Raw genomic sequence first — 16,752 nt, 5'->3', positions numbered from 1 at the left:
AATTGTGGTTTAAATGCGATTTAATTAATCAGGTAAGTAAATAATTATGTATTAAATATTCTATATAGTTGAAATTTCGTTTTGGGTCCAATTTTGTTAATTTTGGACGTTTATATTAATTTGCAGTGTGTATTATTTTGGTGGGATTCAAGCATAAAAACGTTGTAATCAGCTTAAACAATGCAAGCTCCCTCTACCCTTGTGATCTCTTTCCCTTTGGTGAACCCCACGCCTTTCCTTAATTCATTTTGATTTCGTGTATTAATTATACGAAACGAGGATTTTATTAGCGTGATTTAATTTAAAATAAATATGAGACATATTGGGATTTTATTTATGGTGCGCCTACATGGGATTTTAGACGGCTAAATTATTTATATTATACAGTTAGATTTAATTAATGTGAGCCACGGGTTTTATTAATTGTTATTAAACGTTTTATTTCACAGCGGGAATGCAAGAAAAGCAAGAAACGACAGTGAAAAGGCAAGCTCTTAACCCTCTCCTCATGATCTTTAATTCCCGTGAAAGACCCCATGATTTCTAGTATTTTATCCCCTCCCTTACGTTAATTCGGCGCCTAGCCTTATTTGTTGAATTATTGTTCATTTGTTTTAATTTAAATTAAATCCGAGGCTTCTAGAATTTTATTCGTTGTGAGCCTACGGGGGTTTGTATAGCCCCCACTCCTTTTGAGAATGATGTTGAACCAGCCTGGGGACTAGGTTCCTAGACGTGCGGGTTTATTTACTATTTTTCTTTGATTTATTTATGCTTCGGTTAGAGCTATCGAGCAGTGGGGCAGGGGTCAGTTGTTGGTGACGTTGTGGTAGATTATTGAACGGCCCTGATGTGGACCGTCGGGTGGACGCTCCTAGTCACTGGCCGTTGATCGGTGCCGGGTACTACTATCTAGCTCTGCCGGTATGTGATTTACTGCATGATTATATACATTGTATTACTGTTCATAATTTGATATGCACATGGGTATGAGTTGCATGTTGGGATATTCATTTATTGAGTATGCTTGGACACAAACATTCTTGCTTGGTTAGGTTACATCCAGCACAGGCACATGCATCGCGTGTGGTTTACTATGTGGGCGGAGCATGGCCTGATGCCTGGATGTATGGGCGCCAGTGTATCACGTTGATGCTCACTACGCCATTGCATTTTTATATGCATTGCATGGCTACTGGTAGTATATAGTTCTCAAACGGGAGTACCGTTTCGAGGAAGCCTATGGCTTGGGTGTCGGGAGTACCGACATGAACAGGTGATGGAAGTACCGATCTGGGACAGCGCGTGCAGGTTTGTTGGAGATACATGTTACCTCTCAGGGCAGCGGCAAGTTGGTATGGGACTTGGGTGCCGTGTGTCTTGTGTGGGCCCCAAGGACCGGTATGTGCTTTTATTATGTTATGCTATTGTGTTGTAGCGTCTCATGGCTTGTGTCTGCTCGGGGGTTGATGTTCTGGGGGAGAGTTTATTGGATTTATACAGCCTTCAGCCTTTCTTTTCTTATGCTTGCTGAGTCTCTTGACTCACCTTGCTTTCCATCATTCCAGGTAGTGGCAGTGTGGGTCTGGGCAAGGGAGTCAGCTTCTAGCGACAGAGTCGGTATGGTGTACAGGTAATCTCGTCAATCCCTGTCAACTTTGATGTTTAAGTAGGATTTACTCTATTATTTTATACTGTGCTAGGTCTTTTCTCGAGTCTCGTGTATGTCGGCACAGGAGTCTGTGTTTATTTATTTATCATGTGACCGCTGTGCTAGCGGGGTACCCGTAGTGCATGCATGTGTTTAGCTTCGCTTCCGTTCTTATTTTTGTGTTTGCATGCTAGGGTAGTTCTTGTCTTGTGTCTCATTCTTTCTCCTTCCGTAAGTGCTCATGTTCGGGTAGTCCGACTGGTTGGGAATATCCGGGCGGGGGTGCTTACAACCGGCCTCCTTGCGATTGTCTCAACTCCGCCCAGCTTGCTTCTCGTGCGGCCATGGCCGCTGTAACCTTGGGAGTTCGCGGCTATGGCCACTTGCTGCTGCTGTGGCGGTTTGCTCCGCCACCCCCGCGCGCCACTGCCTCAGCCGACCTCTCCCTCACGATCTCTTTCCCTCTAACTCGCAAGCCTTTTCTTCCTCTCTCTCGGCAGAAGCTACTTGCTGCCATTTCCTTGGCTGCTTCCCTTAATGTCTCCATTCCTATTTATAGCCGAGATTCACCATCACCTCATGCTTTCTTGCCCATACTTTGTGTGAAGAACACTCCACTGACAACCATCACGTTGCAGGGCATGGCTTGAAGTTGCAGAGATTTGGACACCCACACACGCATACAACTTTGCCCTCATTTATATATATATATTTATACACTATATATCATAAAAATTGCACATTAAACCTCAATTTTATTATAATATCAGTTGGGCAATTCTCTTATTGAAATTATGCCCTTAAATCTCAAATTAATTTGCATTACAATACCGAAAATCCACAATTAATAACCTAAATTTTACTCGATATAGACGATTTTGCCTTTGTGTCATCTCGGGACCTTTGTTTCATCTCGAAACCACTGAAGGGTTGCTCATTATGAAAAATCGGAGCCCCCTAGGGTTCTGTTGATTTTTTGGGAGCCTCTTACAACGATTCGGTTTTACAGCCTAATTAGCAGTTGTATTTTAGCTGTAACGAAAACTGTTCCCGATCTGATTTCTTTCACTACTATAAATCTTATCTCGGAACGCTCGTCGAGACCATATAATTTTCTTTAGACAATTTCACTCCGAGGCATTCCCTGCAGTCGATTCGGTACTTATAACTGCTATCAAGCCAATTTTTCGATATTTTAAACTTATTAAAATTATGTGGCAACCTTATCTAAACATGGGTATTACAGCAGTCCTACTGGACTCGCCCCAATAGTAATCTTTCCCACAGGGCTCAGCAAATTTGAGATACAATGAACAATATATAGGATCCAAGAACATAATGACACCGAGAAGAGTAATAAGGACTCCACAATTATATACAACATTCATAATTCATGAATTTATCAATTCAACTTAATATATCATGTCACCATGTATCACTATGCAAATGTGCATAAAATTCCAATATCATTATCAATTCTCACAGGCTCGCAAGCCATCAATCAATACATGTAATAGTGCATCATTTTATTATCAATATCAATTTTTCCGGCTCACAAGCCACGAATCGATGCATGCAAAAGTGCATAAGTTCCATAAAACCTCACAATAAATATGGAGCCAACCTGCCGGGCTATGGCCACCTCGTCCCGCGTCAAGTGCTCTAGGGTACCCTTTCTCCCTCCGCGCAAAATAATAGTTGTGCAAAACATATATATATATATGTAACATGCACATGTATGCATTTCCTAACCACATGTATTTAAATTCTTGATTCCGCGATGTTCATACTTTCAACATCACTTACCCATACCGAGTATTTTTCTATCATCAGATAAATTCAACATATCTTACCTCATAACGTTTACCACATTCAAGATGTAATTTATGACACGAAAATGCTTGAGGTATTTATAACACAAGAATAGTTTTTGAGAGATGCTATTTAATATTAAATCTCGATTCACTAGCTGAGGAGCATTATAAATTTAATAACTATTTTTCTCATCATATGATTGTTGTGATTTCATTTAATCAGTGATAGTATGCATTTACTTGCATTCGTGCTCATAGTTCAATGATTAGCCCCCATGCAATCAGAATGACTACCCCACGCAAAATTGTTGGTCAAACATAATCTTGAAATTTTTCTAAGGCGAAGGACCAATTAGAACACATTTTTGAAAATTACTTCATTTTGAAAACTAACTCCCGGTATTTTGATAACCAGCCTTCATTGTTGTAAGAATGATTTTTAATGATTTTTTCAAAAAACGGAAACTATGTATTTCAAGGGTGGTAAAATCGCAAATTCGTGAATTTGTACTAAAACCAAAATTCTATCTTTTTATTGTTATGGATTTTGATTTTTTTGATATTTTTATTTAATCCAAATGGGGGGTATTTTCTTATTTACATTCATGAGTTTTGTCAAGATAAGAGGACCTCGGCTGGTGAACCATGACTCAGAAGTTTTAAGGGCGATGACTCATTTTAGCGTCAAACCATGACACTGCGGTCAAGATGAATGGGCTTCATTTTGCCAACCACGATTTGGGGCAAAGACTAAGATGAATGCTCAGATAAGTCGCAAACCATGGAACGTTAGCTAAGTTGAATGGGCCCCAGCTCGCAAACCATAGTCTTCTAACCCCCCCCCCCCCAAATTATTTTCTGACTCTCATTCTTAACAACTAAAGTGTGGGTGTAAAAAGATTTATCAAAGATGAAAGACACATTAATATAGTTCAAACAGAATTTTGTTGCTCGATTCAATAAAGCAAACATCAATAAAGTTGAGACGTCAATTAATAATTGAAAATGCGAGAAAGGGAAAAAATGTTTGCTTGTCGAAAATACGGTCTCAGATGCTCCGCATTCCAAGCTCGCGGGAGAGCTGCTCCGTCCATGTCAGCCAAGTGGTATGCTCCGTTGCCGAGGTTTTCCTTTACAGTATAGGGGCCTTCCCAGCTCAGGCCCAATGTCCCTTCGCTACTCTTACGAGCTCCGGGGAGGACAAGGCACAGCACGAGGTCTTTGACATTGTAGCATTGGACTCAGACCTTCCGATTATAGTATCTTGCCACGCGTTGTTAGTAAGTTGCCACTCTCAAGCGAGCTGTCTCCCCCGTTTCCTCAAGCAGATCGAGACTTGAGGCTAGTAGTTGGTCGTTATTCTCTGGGTCGAAAGTAGCTCTTCGCTGGCTTGTTACTTCATTTTCCGCCGAGATCATTACCTCAGATCCATATACCCTAGAAAATGGGATTTCTCCCGTGGTTGTGCGAGCTGTAGTTCGGTAGGCCTAGAGCACGGTTTGTAGTTCATCCACCCAGGCTCCCTTTCTCAATTCCAACCTGGTCTTTAATATTTGCTTGATTATCTTGTTTACGACTTCGACTTGATCGTTGGCTTGTGGGTGGTCCACGACTGTGAAGCTTTTTCTGATCCCTAGTGACTTGCAAAATTGTATGAACTGCTCGCTGGTAAACTGGGTCCCGTTGTCAGTGACTATTTGTTGAGGGACACCGAACCTGCAGATAATGTTATTCCATACGAAATTTTCTACCTTCGCGGTAGATATCTGTGCGAGCTCCTTCGCCTTTGCCCACTTGGTGAAGTAATCTACGGCCACGATAGCATGCTTACACCTGCCGCGAGCTGTTAAAAGCAGGCCGATCAGGTCGATGCCCCATATGGCGAAAGGCCAAGGGCTGCTCATTTGTTGAAGATAGGCGGGGGGAGCTCGTGGCACCTTCGCAAACCTTTGGCATCCATTGCACTTCCTCACTAGGTTCGTAGCGTCTCACTTCATGGTAGGCCAAAAAAAACCCTGGTGAAATGCCTTTTGAGCCAAAGATACTCCCCCAACATGATTGTCATAGTGGCCGGCATGGATTTCAGTGAGAACCACTAGGCAATCAGGCTCGTCGATGCATCTAAGTAACGGGACTAAGAACCCTCGCTTATATAGCACATCATCACAAATACAATATCTGGCCGCCCGGGCTCGAATACACCGTGCCTCTAGCTTGTCGTTTGGCAATTGTCCTCCTTGCAAATAGTCAACAATCGGTTTCATCCATGAATCTGGCCTTAGCTCAATTGTCAATGTCTCAGTTTTTTCCTCCATGCTCGGTGTTGCTAGGAACTTTATGGGGATGGCCCCCAATGAGTCTGCCTCTCCAACCGACGCCAAACGAGCTAGGGCATTGGCGTGAGAGTTCTGGCTCCTCGGGACTTGATTTACTTCACACTCCTTAAAGAAGTGGAACAATTCCCGAACTTTCTGGAGGTACGCTACCATCTTTGGGCCCTTTGTCTGATACTCCCCTTGTACTTGACAGACCACAAGCTGGGAGTCGCTAAAAATCTTCAATCGCTCTGCCTTGACTTCCTTTTCCAAGCGCAGAACAGCTAGAAGTGCTTCGTACTCCGCTTCGTTGTTGGTCGCCCTGAAACCGAACCTTAGTGCGTGGGGAATCTTATGTTAGATATAAGCCCTTAAGACCAGTTCTAGTGACACAATAGGGCTTGATCTTGTAATTCTTCAAACCTTATTTAATGGCAAGTTTTATGTTTAATTGAAATTGCAATATGATTTGAATTGAACATACAAATATCCTTTAGTATAATAAGGAGTGAATACCATTCTTAATTATTAAGAATAATCGAGATGGATAATCCACAATACGTTATACTATAAACATGTTCTTGGCCATAGAGTTCCTAACTTGGATAATTAGTAACTCGCAAAGGCTGGCACATCGTCTTCCTCCTTGTTCGGTATAAGATACCAAAAGACAAGATTGGTGGGTCTCGTACCACTCTGTATAAGATACAGAAGGAAGACGAGTGGGTGCTCGTTATAGGAACGAGTTCACTGAACGAGACTATTAATATTGAATCACATGGGTTTTATCTCACGGGTCAATGATTTAATATTAACTACGAATTTGCATTAGTTCTTAGACTTGAGATGACATGGATATCTGTGTATTAGTGGATTAGGATATCAGAGATATTATATGGTTGTCCTAATCAGGGATAGCCGTAGGTATCTATGTGCCTAGTTCAGTGACACACGAGGTATATGTGCATCAGACATGGAATCTATCACCTCGAGATATACGAGGAGAATGTCCTATGCGATCCAATAGTCACTTGACGATAAATCCTTGGCCGAGGTAATATGACGACGGAATTTGGATTCCGTAGAGGGTGTGTCATATTAGTCAAGTGTGATTATTGGATTTGGTCATACGACAAGATCGAGAGATTTGACCTACTGACCGTGATTTCATATCTCGTCAGGATATAGTATGATAGAGGGACTGTATTATAGGGCACCGTAGTGTAAGGTTCACATTCCCGCTTCACATTAAATTGGGTAATCATGACATATTGCTAGATGTCACTCATGTTTTACGAGAATTAATAATTGATTAATTCTCATTGCCAATTTAATTGTGAACCCAGAAAGTCCCACCCAATAGAAGTCATTTTAAAAGAAAAAGGGGCAAATTTAGTAATTATGGAATTATTAAATTATAAATGCAATTATTTAAGAAATAAGAATAATTAAATAAGTAATATGATTATTTATTTAATTATTAATTTGGATTGGGCTTTTTGCTAGCACCTAAAGCCCGGCCCAATAGCATTTAGGGTTTTAGGGTTTCTTGTCTATAAATATAACATTAAACCCAAAATCCAATCAATCAATTAGTTGAATCAAAACGGAAATTTTAGAGAAAATTTCCGAGTCCCTTTTTCTCTCAAGTCTATTGAAGTCTTGACGATTTCGGGTGGACCGACTCGGCATCTCACGCGTGAGAGATATCAGGCAGGTTATCGGCAACGAAATCAGATTTCGTTTCGAGGTAACTTTTCGTTTTATGTCTTCGATTTAACCGTAAGATTTGAAAAACGTGATACCAATAAAATCATATTTTATTTTTCGCTGTGTATGATCAGATCAATATTTTCTAACATCTTATGTCCTTCTAGGCTTATTAGGAGTACACCAGCTCCAGACCCATGCTCGTTGGAAGAGCCATTGATGAATAACTCCCAGATTGAAGAGGTTAAGGGGGCTGGTTTTTCCACTGGTCCTGTGAATTCTGCAAGGAAGTCTGCCAGTACTTGACCCTTTATGGCCATCCTTGGCTTGTACTCTATGTTGAATTGGGCGAGCTCAATATCCCACTTGAGTAGGCGACCGGATGAATTAGGCTTCTGTAAGATCTGCTTCAATAGATGTTTGGTCATCACGCTAATCTGATGAGCTTGGAAATAGGGGCGTAGCTTTCGGGATGCGATCACCAGGGAAAAAGCGAGCTTCTCCATGGGGGAGTACCTTGTTTCGGCGTCAAGTAGTCTGTGGCTTACATAGTTTACTGGGCATTGGACTCGGTCTTCTTCTCGCACCAGTGCGGCGCTAACTGCGTATTTAGACACCCCCAGGTAGACAACCAGTTCCTCCCCTTCCTTTGGCTTTGACATGAGGGAAGCCCGCCTTATATATTCCTTTAACTGTTGGAAAGCAGTCTCTCACTGTTCTGTTCATTCGAAGCTATTTGCTTTCTTCAAAACTTTGAAAAATGGGATGGACTTATCGGATGATTTGGAGACGAACCTGCTGAGGGCAAAGACCTGTCCATTTAGGCTTTGTAGTTCCTTAGTCTTGGTGGGCGATTGCATGTCAAGTAGAGCTCAGATTTTCTCGGGGTTGGCCTCAATCCTCCTCGGGAGCTTTCTCGATGGCGCACGCATAGCGCCTCTCGGGGGATATCCGAATTTTGTCCTCGACCAACAATAGGTGTAACAGTATGGCCACACAAATTTTATTAACGCAATAGTTAAAAACTAACAGCATATATTTTTTTCAAAAAATATATTTTATATAAGTAACATGATTTCACGTAAGAAAACAACAAGAGTTTACGTACAAGAACTTCACAAAACACATCTCATGCAATAGAAGTCTCTCATAAGAGAATAAAAAATAGAATTTGGAGTATAGGAGTCTCAACTTGTTGGTTTATCTCTTGGACGGTACGGTTTCACTGCAAGCGGCCTAGGTTTTTGCAGAAAATACGCATTTTGATAAACCTAAGCTTAAATATTTTTACATAGGGTTGAGGGGCATTAAATTAAAGAAAAAATTGGAAAAGTTGAAGAAAAATGGGCCCCTCACGCGCTCTCACGCTCCCTGGGAAGGTGGGCCACGCGCCTTCACACGCAGCACTTCCCAGCGCGTGTATCTCACGCGCCGCTTACCAGTTTCAGACAGCTTCGCCTCGGTTTAGTTTTTCGGCCATAACTTCCTCATTTTAACTCCGATTCTACCCCCGTTTGAATCTACGTGACTCTCTCTTTCTCCTCTACAAGATTATAAAAAAGAAAAGGGACTTGTCTCACTTTTTTTCTGATTGATTTTGGTGAACTCCGGCGAAGAGCTGCAACTTTAGCGAGGCTCGTTCTCCCCCGCTTCTCCACCGCTTGCTTCCCTTCTTCTTGCAGAATTCCCTTTCTTCTCTCAAGAGTAGATCCCCACCTTAGAACCTCTCAAAAATCAAACTCATTTGGAATGATTTGGAGACAACCCCATGGCCTTATTTTTATATTCTTTAAACCAATCACAAGGTGCCACTTGTCACAAGCTAAGCCATAGACTCCAAAGACTCAAAGCTATAATTGAATGGCTTTTGAAATCTAAGCTAATACCCCAAACTTCTTCAAAATGACATTTTGACCCTTATTTCAAGTTCTCAAACTTTGATATTTTATCACATAAACTCTTAATTTCATTCTTATTTCGTTTGGATAATTCTCTAATTACAATTACACTCTCAAACATCAAATTAATTCTCATCGAGATACTTAAAATCCAAAATTAATAATTTAAAATTACTCGATAAATACAATTTCCTCCCAGTCTCTCACAGGACCTTTGTTTCATCCCGAAACTATCTCAGGGTTGTTTTATTTACAAATTAGAGCCTCCTCAGGGTTTCGTTGATTTCCCGAAAGCCCCTTACCATCATTCGATCTTTTAGGCTACAACTTAACTGAATCAAAAACCGTCTCTGATTTAATTTCTTTCAGCATCATAAATCTCGTATCGAGACGCTCGTCAAAGATATATCTTTGTTCTTAGGTATCTAAGCTCCAGGGCACTCCTTGTAGTTAATTCGGTCACTTGTTGTCATTTCAAGTATATTTATTGATATTTTAAACTCACTTAAAATACATGGCAACTTTACGAAAATATGGGGTATTATATGCCTAATCTTCAATCCAACGAAACATATCATTCCCAAGCAAGATTGGGGAAAACAAAACCCCTTGGAAGCTTTAAGAAATGGAATTAACAAAAAGAAACAAGTAATTTACAACCATATAGGAGTTTATTCAAAAAATAGAGGGTTTGTTAAAAACTCTTTTCAACAATTGAAATTCCAGGTTTAAATCCATAAGTAGCGATTAGAACTTGCCTTAGATTCCTTTTCTAACAATCCCTTGCCTTTCTTAACCTTTAACTCCTTACGTAACCTACCATACATGGGAATTTTCTGCTCTTCTTATCTACAGAATAGGGGACAAGCTAGATTCTAAGCTGAAGAAGGGCTAATAGATAGGTTCCATACCTTGAATTCTTCCCTTGAAACCTCTAGCAACCACAAGAAGAAGAGAATGAAGAAGAGGGAGAACCCTAGCAGCTGGAAGCTCACTCCCGAAGCTCTCCACCGCCTCATGCTTCTCTTCCTCTTTAACTTATCTCTATTTATACTTCCCTCATTTTATTTTAATTTTATTATTAAATATCCAGCCCACTTAAGTCCCTTAATCCTCTCTTCTTACCCCTTAATCCCCTTTTAATTAGAAGCCCACTTATCTCACTTTAAACATTCCAAACTTACCCTTGTGTTGTCTTGCTCACTTCTTGCCTTGACTTTGAATTTCTTTCAATCTCTCTTGACTAGTCAACACCTTCCCTTCAACCTACCAAATTAAGTCCCCAAATTAGTGTTATTTCAAATAAAAGGAAATTTCCCAAAATAATAACGTAACAGTACCATACTGACTAGGCGTTACACTGCCTTCCTGGCTTAACTGACTGGTCGACTTTGTGTGTATGTACACATTTAGATATATTTCATGTTTTGTCAAATGTAGAAATATATATATATAATATATATATGATAATTTGTCTAAAGTGGATTAAATAAAAAAATAAGAAAATAATAAAAAAAAGTAAAAAGACATAAAGGGGCATAGTTTAAATGTGTATGTGTGCAAGTGGGAGGGGAAAATTTGGGAATGACCAACTGGGGAAGTGAGGTGACGGACATTCCCCAAATTCCTCCTCATTTCCCTCCCTCTTTTCCTTCTTGTCCCTTTCTCTATCTCTCCACCAATTGTTTTCTTCTTCTACTTCTTTTCTCTAGTTTGGAGCTTCAAGGAGTGAAATTGTAACAATCAACATGTTGTTTCTTCTCCAAATTTAATAATCAATCAAGACAAGTTCCATTCCTTTCGTACCCTTCATTTCGAAGTTATTAAATTTTCGGCTAAATTGCGCATGTTGAACATTTTGAGCTATAACTTGTTGTATTTCTATCCAAATGTAGATTCGTTTATTATTTTGTAAACTAGACTTAATAATATTTAATTTTATATATTACTTGGATTATTTGCCCAAGTATTGAGCCTGTAAGTACCATGTGAAATACCTACTTGAATCTAGAATTTCTATTTTTGTATAATCTATTATTGCTTTAGTTTTTCTATTTTTGTATAACTTTCTGTGTTCATATCCAAATTAAAATATGTTTATTTCTCTATGAACTAGATTTCTTAATTTTTGTTTTGATATATAATTTGGATTATTTGGCCAAGTATTGACCCTGTAAGTGCCCTGTGAAATACCCACTCGAATCTGAAATTTCTGTTTCCATGTAATTTGTCATTGGTTCGGTTTTTGGCTTGTAACTTTATGTGTTCATATCCAAATTGAAATCCGTTTGTTGCTCTGTAAACTAGACTTCATGGGTTTTGTTTTGATATATTACATAAATTATTTGGTTAATTTTGAGCTTGTAATCATCCTATCAATCTCTGTTTAAAATCTGAAACTTACTATTTTCATGTAATATGTTCATGCTTCAGTTTTTAAGGTATAACTTTTTGTAATTATATTCGATTTAAGATCCATTTTTTGTTACATAAACTAGACGTCCTAAATTTCATTTCAATATATTAATTGCATGATTTGGTTACGTTTTGAGCTCGTAACAACCTTGTTAATCTTTGCCAAAAATCTAGAAATTTTACTGTCCGAGTAATCTGCCTTGCTTTAATTTTTGGGTAATAACTTCTTGTGGTTATTTCTAATTTTGAATCCGTTTGTTGTTTTAGAAACTAGATCCAGGGCTTTGATTTGAGTATATTATTCATAACATTCAATTAAGATACGAGTCCGAAATAGGCCTTTGAAATTACCATTTGAAATCTGAATTTTTTGTGAAAGTTTGCCTAATTAATCCTTTTTGTATTGGTTATTCTTCCTATGTTTGAAATCATGATCATTGCCTATTTTATCATGTTTAATCTTGTTGATCTCCCTTGAATACTTGATGTGTCTTTCTCAAAAGCCTAAATAGGATTCGATTCATCCTATATTTCTTAAGGAATGATGCATTGATTGATTAGGATTCAAATTATGCGAGATCTTGGTGTTATCTTGCTTGTATTCTGGGTTTCTCGTGGCTGTCATTTGTGTTGCTGGGGTCTATCAGTCGATCGTTGGATGTATGGGCACTAACTGTCGACCATTGGGATGTGATTGTCAACCAATTATGAGGTCAGGCACTGGCGGACGGCTGTTGGGATGTATCCGTTGACAGTTCTTCCCTGATTGTCGGCTAATTTTTCCTGTTTAGCTTTCGTATTACCCCCAATTGTCATTGTTAATTAGTGATGAGTTCATTCGTTAAATTTAATATTGGTTTGGAGTCGTGCATTGAGTAGATTATGCATGGGAATTTATTATGCATCGAAGTTTTCAATATGGGCCTTAAGCTGAATTTATTATACAACCATGAGAGTGAAGTGGTAAAATACTTATGATTACGTGTAATTTTATGTATATAAATCGAAATCACATTAATTATCAATATGTTTAGTTATTAACATTAGGTTTTAGTTGGTTGCCATGGAGCTTATATGTGTTGGTTAACATTTGCATGAAATGTTTGGGAGCATGTGATCATGCATGAAATTATACATATTTACGTATTGAGTTTGTATACATGATAAATATATTTGTGTAATTATTATTTTGCATAGCGACTATGACCGCGAGAGGGGAAAAGGATATCCAAATGTTTGGTGGGCGAGTACTTGACGCGGGGGAACTATGGCTAAGAACCTCTGTATATTTGCAGATATGGTTTTGTATGTATCTTGAGGCCTTGGTGCCATTATGATATTTGTGAGCCCTAAGGGATGTATACATGGTTTGAGTATATTGGTAATGGTGAGCTCTAAGGGTCATATGCATATATTTAAGCACGTGCATGTGTTGCAAAGATGACATGTGGCATAGTATGGGGGCATAATGTTGTGTAACATGGCATAGGCGTATGATGTGGTATAGCATATGGACGGGAATATGATGATGTATAACATGGCATGTTTGTGTTTAGTAAAAAAGGAAAAAATCTTATTATCTCTCTCTCCATTGCTTCTTTTATGTTATATGATATTATGAAGCATAATGGGGTGCTTAGTGTAAGTGGGAAATTTTGTCATTCTTTCCTTTATTATTGCTTCCCATTTATTCTATATTATACTTGTTAGGCCTTATACCTCATATTTGTTTTGCATAATTCCAGATAAGAGAAAAGCCTTGGATGAGAGTGTGTCTAACGAAGTTTGACTCACATGGGTTAGTTATGTGTACAGAGCAATTTTGACTAAAAAATCCGTAGAGGTTTGTGTTGAGGGCAATAGAAATGAGCTTAATTTTGTATTTTATTTTGTGTCATTTATTTTTAGATGTATGGACGGGTAGACCCTAAAGAATTTGTTAAATGAACGATGATGTCAATGTTTATAAAAGGTTTCAGTTGCTTAATGAAAAGTTGTTATTGGTTTTATAAAAAAAAAAAGGTGAGAAATTTTGGGTCCTCACAAATTTTACCAAACGGCTATAATTAAAATTCTGCTTAGTTTGAGAAATTACTAAATGTATTTATATAATCAAACTCAGCTTATCTCACCCACATCACCTAGAACGTATAGGATTCAGTAATGATGATTGTCAACTTTTATCTCAAACACAGTTATGATAACTCATAAATAATTGAAACTATAATATATCAAAGTCCCCTTAAACTCAACAAATATTTACAACCCAACTCGCTAGAAATATGAATCCAAACAAAATGATATATTTTTGAAAGTTTAAAATTTTTTCCTAATAGTAATTTAGGCTACATTTTAATTTCACGAATTTACTATAAAAAATTAATTGTATTTTGAGTATTTTAATAATATTTAATAAATGCAATTGCTATACTCCAAAGGTGGGAGGGTTCGGCATTTTGAAGCCCTCAATTTATAAATGGAAAACATGCATAAACTAAAAAAAAAAAATTATGCATAATAGATAAAAAAATAATTGACGATTCTCATAAACTCAAACTTAAACCATCATTCTGTGCAATACAAAAGTGTTTTTTCTCTAAGTAGTCCTTACCATAACAAAACACCTGTAATACTTAGAATTTTTAATATAATTCTAGAAATTAGGATTTATTAATTCAAAAATAGGTTTGATGGTAATTTGTTATAATTTAACAGCATTCTGGTAATACTGCAAGGATTTGAGACCCCTTTTTATGTTGAATCATTGGGTATTTTTACAATTTATCTATCGATTTCATTTGATATAAATTCCCTAAGTATAAGGCCTCAGTCTAATTTTTTAAAGATTGTTGAAAAAAAAATTCAAGGATTCAGCAAACACTTAATTTGTCAGTTTATAATTTATGGAAGTCATAGTGCAGCAATCCAAAGGTTGAGGGTTGTAAACAATGGGTTATAGTAGAATTAACCAAATTTGAGGGACATAAGTGTAATTTCTCTAAATTCACCAACTTGTCTTGCAACTTGCACCCGTTGGGGGTCAAATCCCATGAACGGACCAAGGGATGAAGAAGAGAAGTATGAATGATACAGATCAAAAGATTTAGGCTAGTAAAATTGACTTTAAAAAGGCAATAGTTTGGTCGAAAATGAAAAGCAAACTGATCTTGTTCTGGTTGATTTTGAGAAATTTGGTAGAAAATATCAATAGAAAGCGATTGGGAGAAAATAATATGTTTTAACATGTTTTTAGGCTCTTTGAAAAATCACGTTTTTACTAGAAAAACCAATTCGACAAGTTGAAAGTTGTAGCTGCAAAGTTCTTTTTGGCCAAACATGAAGGAAAAAGAAAAAAAATAAGAGGATGAGAAAGGAAAAAAAAAAGAAACCAATAGGATACAATAATTGCCAATGACAAAAGATGATTGGAGAAGATGAGTGGAAACGATGGTTAAGGAGCACGTTAATAGGACAAGCACAGTAGAAGAGCCAGAATGGGGAAAAAGAATGACGAAAGAAAAGAAAAAGAAAATGATGAGAAATAAAAATGTAAAAAAGTGGAATAAAATCCTAAAATGGACCAAATAAAACAAAAAAAATGAGTAAAAATATTTAGAAGAATATCAAGTGCTCGAAAAATATTTAAGGCTTAGTAAAATATTTTTTTGGATGTCAAGATCACAAACAAGAAATTGAAAGAAGATTTCTCTAGTTTTTTTTTATAAACATAATCATTTTATTTGTATAAATTGACAAGAAAATACATTATTGTGCAGCATTATGTCGAATAGTATCTGATAAAATGTGAAAAATAGACTTTCACATGCCGATTATTATTTTTGAAAAATTTATTCAAACGAACAATTTATGATATTTTGATGCTCTTAAATTTCTGGTTGATCAGTCATTTCATGTTCCTTAAACAAAAATATCTTTGAAATATACAAGTCATCTCCAAATCTATGTTTTTTTTTTAAATTTATATATATATGTGTATACATGCGTGTGTACACATTATCTACAGATTTATCCTTGAATTTTAAACAGTGCCATTCTTCTTGAACAGTGCATTTTTTTTTTTTAATTTTTTCTATTTTTTATTATTTTAAAGGATAAGTAAGATTCATACTACAATTTTAAGTGTGAGATTTATCATATTTATTTCTCATCATCTAACTACAATTAGAACATTCTAAAAAATAATTTTTTTTTATCTAAAATACATTATCAAAGTATTTTCTTAAAAGAATTCTTTAAAATTATCTAAAAGACTTAGATTTCTTTAAGATTTCTTACATACTTTCAAAATCTTCTAAAATAACCTCTCGGCTTCACTGCTTCATCAAATCATGAATACCAAAGATAACCAAGGTGTGACAATATGTCTCATTTGACGATAGAGAATACAATTGAGATTGTTGAGCTTGCTTTCAAATATGCAACGGTCCATTATCCAAGAGAAAGGAAAGCATAAAAAAGAAAAAGAAAGCAACAAGAACACACACTTGAGGAGAGAACCCAAGGCAAAAACAGCCCCGTGCGATCTCCCCTCAAACACCAAAAAGTATACTTTTATTGAGAGATGACCGGCCATGCAAGCGCACCTGTCATGGCAAAGGTCGAACAACAAACATACATATGACTCCCTAAAACTAGGCATTCTCTTATCTAAACTCCAGACCACTTATAAGTTGCAACATGTTTAATTTACAAACATCAATTTCGCTTTCTCACAACCTTGACCAAATTGACACCGATGAAATGCTCCAAACCGCATTCTCTTTCGCACATCGTAGCTCCTTGGATGTCATCTTGTTAAGAAAAAAAATACCTTGTAGCAATCACCACTGCAACACCAAGAACCAGCAAATATAAGTTATACAAAAGATAATAACAAATAATGGGTCTAAATAACCAAGTTGCCACACCAAATAGTGCAAGAACATAAA

At 37.3% G+C, this 16,752-nt stretch overlaps 1 protein-coding gene across 1 annotated transcript; it reads right to left on the bottom strand.

Moving 5' to 3' along the window:
- Window positions 1-5,453: 5,453 nt before the first annotated feature.
- Window positions 5,454-8,152, bottom strand: LOC127808828 (uncharacterized). The gene is made up of 2 exons (XM_052347518.1): window positions 7,641-8,152; window positions 5,454-6,102 (listed from the first exon to the last, which is right to left on the bottom strand). Exons 1-2 carry the CDS (start codon window positions 8,150-8,152, stop codon window positions 5,454-5,456), a joined length of 1,161 nt encoding a protein of 386 aa, XP_052203478.1.
- Between the last annotated feature and the right edge of the window lie 8,600 nt (window positions 8,153-16,752).

Source organism: Diospyros lotus, chromosome 1, assembly GCF_014633365.1.
Source record: "Diospyros lotus cultivar Yz01 chromosome 1, ASM1463336v1, whole genome shotgun sequence".
Lineage (NCBI taxonomy): Eukaryota > Viridiplantae > Streptophyta > Magnoliopsida > Ericales > Ebenaceae > Diospyros > Diospyros lotus.
The sequence above is the reverse complement of the archived record's forward strand: the minus strand, read 5'-3'. Positions and strand labels throughout refer to the sequence as shown.

Coding starts and splice junctions, on each gene's coding strand:
- LOC127808828 (XM_052347518.1), bottom strand. CDS start 8,152: ATGTCAAAGCCAAAGGAAGGGGAGGAACTGGTTGTCTACCTGGGGGTG. Junction 6,103..7,640: donor AGCCTAGAAGGACATAAGAT/GTTAGAAAATAT, acceptor GTTCGGTTTCAG/GGCGACCAACAACGAAGCGG.